This window comes from Melitaea cinxia, chromosome 25 (genome assembly GCF_905220565.1).
Source record: "Melitaea cinxia chromosome 25, ilMelCinx1.1, whole genome shotgun sequence".
NCBI lineage: Eukaryota > Metazoa > Arthropoda > Insecta > Lepidoptera > Nymphalidae > Melitaea > Melitaea cinxia.
In genome coordinates, this window is record NC_059418.1 from 6,171,520 (window position 1) to 6,177,519 (window position 6,000).

Here is a 6,000-nt window from a genome sequence, read left to right on the forward strand (position 1 = left end):
TATTATCCACCAAGAGTGTGTAATGTATTTTTATTGACATTGTAAATTTTAATTATAGTATTTTGATAGGATTGTATATTTTTAATTCTACATTTATCATTATTTTCTTTATTTTTCATACCTGTGTTTTTGCGGTTTTTTATTTTCATTGACTTACTTGTGTCTGGAACAAAGCTCTGTAAACTTGTATGTATGAAATAAATAAATGAAAATTAAAAATTATTTAATAACTAAAGCTTACAGTTTAAGATTATATTAATCGCACTGTCAAAAAGTTATCAGATCTCATGTAGAGTCAAGCTTCTAACTCTACAGGCCCTAACTCTACAAGCCCATCTTCACAAACCCTACACCTTAGTCAAAATATGTGGCTTGGCCGTTTCGTTACTACCGGCTGCCGATGTTGTAGATGACGACTTTCCTGTCTTGTCTGCCTTATCATGGTACCAAACCGGGAATATCACCTTTCCAACAAAAAAAGAATTATCAAAATCCATTCATAAACGACGAAGTTAAAAAGTGCTTTTGAAGTCTTCGCACAAAGGAACTTTTGATGTTGCTTTTCATTTTTAAAAATTTAAGATAAATTATACCATTTGAAATCCTCAATTTGCTTCTTAATACTAAATAACTTTTCTTCCAGTTGTATTACGAAGTGACTAACTTCAGAGAGCAGGCAGTCAGGTTAACTTTCAGAGCAGTTGGACAGCTGAATTTTTTGACAGGAATCAATCCTGAAGCGTAAGTTATAAATTACAATATAATGTGATTTGATTACAAGAAAAGATTCGAAATCAGTCTTGCAGAATTAGAAGTCTAATTAGTTATATACCCATCTTTTTTTTTTTCGATTTTTGATTCCCAAATGTTAATTCTGACCCACGTTTATCAACTGGGCTCTCTCATTCAATCTCATGGCACAATTACACTATCATCTCTATTATACAAGCATGTTTTTTTTTGTTCTAGGGCGACAATACCTTCTGGACAAACAGTTACCGTGATAGTCAGCCTGCTGATCAGTCAGAACTCTCAAGCTGGAGCGAGGGACTTCATCAACTTTACAGCATTTCGTAACAGTAATACAGGTACGATCAAAATCACTACACATCTCGTAAAACCCGATGCCCGATATCGTGTGATTTTACGGAATTCACTTATTTAACTGTAAAAATACCAAGTATTGTCTTCTGAATTGCTTAAGCACGAAAGATTGATTCTTTAACATCAGTTTTATATTTATTAAAAAAAAAACATAATTCTTTTTTTCTGTTTATGGTTTTTAAGACCCTTATTTATTTAGTTTCTTAACTCTATCATTAAAAAACTTTATTATGGTAACCCTTAATACATGTTCATTACTATGATCAGTTTCTTAACTCCACTCAAGAAAAATTTCCTTCCCATTTTTTTTTTTGACCAGGTCAAGATGAAGTATCACTCTCTTCCTATGTCTACGTCCTAAACACTGGGGAGACCCTGCAAGATGTAAACTCGCCAGAAGTCAGACATAACTTCCAAGGATCCTGCATGGGGAGACAAGGCACTGATTGCGCTGAACATTTATGGTCAGCATCTATCTTCGCTAGGGATCCTGTTGCAGGTAATTTTTACTAATGTTAATTAAGCTGAAGAATTTAAGTGTATGGGCCATCTTTGCGACAATGAACACCTTTTCCGAGATGATAGTCACGGATAAAAAAACATCTTTGAACAAAAGTATCTCAAACTTAAATAAGATGACAGCTAAATAATACTGTTCACAAGCAGTATTGTGTTCCTGTTTGTAAGGTGACTAGAGCTCCTGGGGGGAATTAGGTAGGGTAGGGTTTAGGTAGGGGATAGGGTCGGCAACGCGCTTGCGATGCTTCTAGAATTGCAGTCGTCTATAAGCTACGGTAATCGCTTACCATCAGGTGGGGCGTACGCTTGTTTGCCGACCTAATTATATTTAAAAAAAAAGTCTGATTAGTATTGAAACATTTCTGTATCAGTTACAGACCAGTATAGTCCTAAAATTTGTTCCAGAATAATTGATCAAGTTTGATAAAATTTAGAGATAAGATAAGGGAACTAGTTTGGTCTTCAGACATATTGGTCGATCGGTTTTTTTTTGTCTAATTAGAGATACTTAAAGAATAAATTTGATTTAAAAAAAAACTATTAGGAAAGAAATACGAATGGTCAGCAGAAATTGAGTGCGGTCGGATTTACGGTATCTTAAAGAAACAAAGAAACAAAATTCTATTCGAAACAATTTTTGATTGGCAAAACAAGACATCCTCTAAAGCATCTTTGCCATCAAAAAAGAACGACAAAGAAGAAGTTTTTTTATCATCTTGCTTGAAGCTGTAAAGTCGTATAATAACATCATAGCAAATCACTTGTCATATACTACTAATAAGTACCCTCTTCTAGGTATCCTCCGTCTGACATCATCACCGCCTGGTCTGGTCTACAGCGGAAACTTCATATCTGGAGCGAGAACCGAACTAATGGCCACCTACAGCGCTAATTGCTGTAACCCACGAGTTATCGTCACGGCTGTTGACGCTTTTAGGAACGTCAATAGCTATACCATTGATATATCAAGTGAGTCATTGCATCATCATCATCATCATCATTTACTTTGAGTAAACTTCAAAAGTTATTTGGAATTGTCATTTTACAAATTATAATTGTCTTACAATAACCGCTCTGGTGTACTGGTGTAAGTAATCGCCTAAAACACTGACGGTTTGCGGGTTCGATTCCCGTTCGGGATGGATATTTTATAATTAAGAGTGAATAAGCTTCTTCTAGGGAAGCGCGCACCATCTTAGGCTGCATATTCACTTAACATCAGGTGAGATCGCAATCAAGCGCTAGTCTACATATTAAAAAAAAATGCACAAATATTTTTTTCAATTTGGATATCTGTCCTTGTTCCACACCGTGCTTCGGACAGCACGTGAAGCCGTCGGTCCCGGCTGTTATCATATACCTGATAGCGATCGTTACTCATAGTAGGGAATGTGTCCGCTAACCCGCAGTGGAGTATTAGGCTCCAATCCTTCTCCTACATGGAAAAAAAGGAGAAAGAGTCATATACCCAACAGTGTGATGTTACAGGCTGAATGCGAATTGTGTTGCTCGCAAACAAAAAAATATCACCAACTTCGAAGTCGTGTACGAATACATACTTAAATAAATACGTATAATATGGAAAAACTCAAAAATTTGCCGTCAGATCGCAATGACAAACACCAGCTTTTGATTAAAAATAAGAATCATCAAAATCGGTTCGCCCAGTAAAAAGTTATGACGATATTGGTTACACATAAAAAAATATACATTCAAATTAAGAACCTTAGACAGTTTTTAAATGCTACTTTTTTTACAGATTACATAACCGGTGCAGCTGTTGCGGCGATCACGCTTGGCGTCATCCTTGGCATTATTTTATTAGTCGTCATTATTTTCTCCATTTATTATTGCGCCAAACGCAGAAAGGAATCGAGAGAATTGCCTACATACAACACATCTAGAAACATCAGCTAAAGACAGATAACAAAAAAATTTTTTTACTAAAAATTTTCATACAAACAACTGACTGCCAAACTTGACAATCAGCCATCTTGGCAAAACCAAACAAACCGCGCCGTTAGTGTGGGATAATTTCTTCATAATAACATAAAAAATCAGTAAGTGCAACAATATCTTTTTGCTATTGCATTTTACATTGAAGTCAGGCTGACTGACAGTTAAGAAAAATCTAAGACCACAAATAAAATATATATAATATATTTTATTTCTGTGTATATTTATCTATAGAAATATTTAGCTTTATCAGTCGGCCGTTGCCTATAACACAAGCACTAAGCTGCTTGCAGTAAGAACTGACTGAGGACTGTGTGTATGTAAAAAAAAGATATATAGTTTTTAATAAACTCAATGCATTATAAGTCTGTGGTAGTCAGTTAAAGCTATTTCGTGACTACGTTTTTTATTATTATTTATATAGGTATAAGTTAACACAAAGTTACGTCCAAAAATGTTTTTGATTTTGGTTTTTTATTACCTTACTATATTTTTTCTATATTTAATAAAAAAAAATTTTCTATGTATGTTCTAAATAAAACCATCAATATTATAAATAATATTTAATTAATTATTGTTCAAAATAAGATTTGTTTACACAATTTAGGTTTATAAGTTACCTTAATTTTTTAATTATTAATAATAAGTATTACTATTAAAAAAAATAATTAATAATTATTTTGTAAGATATTTATTTGTAACTAAATAATTTCAGACTTTTTTTTGTTTATTTTTTTTAAATAATATTTGTTAATTAAGATGTAATTTTACTAATACGGGTAGTACAATTAAATTTATAAAAATATATTTTATTAAGTATTGAGCCATACTTGATTTTATTGTATTTTACTGTCAATAAATTTTACATTACAAAAGTCGTTTTACTGCCTTTTAGAATCTGGATCTATATTAATTTTATAAAGCAACAGAATTCGTTCGTTTGTTTGATTTGAAAAATTATTTTTGCGTTGAACAGTTCATTTACCAAGTGATGTAATAGTTTACTGTATGTTTTCCCCAAATTAACACTAGTGGAACTGTTAGTTACATCTAGTATAAAAGTATATAATAGTAGATGGCCTGAAAAACGTTATCCTGCCTTATGAAAAGCCAAACATATGAAAGATTAAATAGACGCTATATTTTCTTAAATTTCTCAATTATCTGCACATTCGTCTCATTTTTTTAGTACATAATAATCTTTCACAAAGTTTTAGAAAAAAATAAAATAAATGACCACACCCTTATTAAATAAGGAAAATATTTAAATAGTAAAATGGTATCATTACGATGTCAGTAATCATTGGTGACAAATGCATTATTTCAAAAATAAAACCTTTTTTAAGAAATAATATTTTTTTTTATTGGTAACATTTTCAATGTTGCCAAGTTAATAAAACTTGCTAGCTTGTAGGCATGTCGATTCATTTTAAAAAATATCGATCTCCGATTCGATTCAAATCGGACATACTAGAATCGATTCTTGTTTAAATCGAGCATTAAAAGATCGATTTTCGATTAATCGACCCAATTTCAAACATGACTAATTGCCTAATAAAGATACAGGACATTATTGATGACCATTTACTTCAAATACAAGTAATTGGATAGAAGTATTATTAAATTAATAAACATAATATCACGCCTATATTCCTTCGAAAGAATAGGTAGAGGTGGGGATCGAACCCAGGATCTTTTGCTCAACAGTAGTGCTTGCGACCACTAAACTAATGTGGCAGTTTAAATTTCTAGTCTCGCCTAAGTACTTGTAAGTCGGTTAATAAATTAATTAAATTTTATGTTTATAAAATTTAGATAGGTTTAGGTTTTTATTTTTTAGATAGGTTAGGTTTGACAGCTGGATAGAAAAATAAAATGTTAATAAAATGTTTTTTTTTTAACGCAAGTAACGCCACCTTCGGAAGCGTTCATCTGGGGGCACGGTAGTGCCCCCGCCAAGACGAGACAAAAAAAAAAACAAAACGAAAAGCTCTACCTATCTTTTCTCGAAGCGCTTCGTCGTTTTTTTGAACCCTCATAACTTGGGTTTGGATTATACCAGATAAATAAAATTCTGGGGATATGATGTCAATAGTGGACTTATTAAACATATAAAGTTTCAATTGTACAGCTCTTATACTTTAGATTTTATTAATATCTAAAAAACCCCGATTTCGTCACTCACTGATGATCATCAAAATTCTTAGAGTACTTCCTGAAGTCCCAGAGAGCTGAAATTTGGTATGTAAGCTAGTATTAGTACATAAACAACAAAAAAATTCTAAAACTTGGAACTTTTACCCCCCAACCCCTTAAACTAGGGGGTGGAAGTTTGTATGAGACTTCCGCAAATTTTGATGCTAGAGGTCTGAAAATTGATATAGGGACTCCTTGTTATTAGTAATAATAATAAAATACATA

At 32.4% G+C, this 6,000-nt stretch overlaps 1 protein-coding gene across 1 annotated transcript in view; it reads left to right on the plus strand.

Annotated features, from left to right (window-relative positions):
* LOC123666170 overlaps positions 1 to 4,272 on the plus strand; it is a 74,743-nt gene extending 70,471 nt beyond the window's left edge. Inside the window, exons 16-20 of the mRNA XM_045600372.1 lie at positions 644 to 741; positions 970 to 1,073; positions 1,424 to 1,603; positions 2,419 to 2,592; positions 3,383 to 4,272. Of these exons, the coding sequence (XP_045456328.1) occupies positions 644 to 741; positions 970 to 1,073; positions 1,424 to 1,603; positions 2,419 to 2,592; positions 3,383 to 3,540 (714 nt within the window). The 3' untranslated portion in view covers positions 3,541 to 4,272. The remainder of the gene's footprint in view (positions 1 to 643; positions 742 to 969; positions 1,074 to 1,423; positions 1,604 to 2,418; positions 2,593 to 3,382) is intronic.
* The last annotated feature ends 1,728 nt before the right edge of the window (positions 4,273 to 6,000 follow it).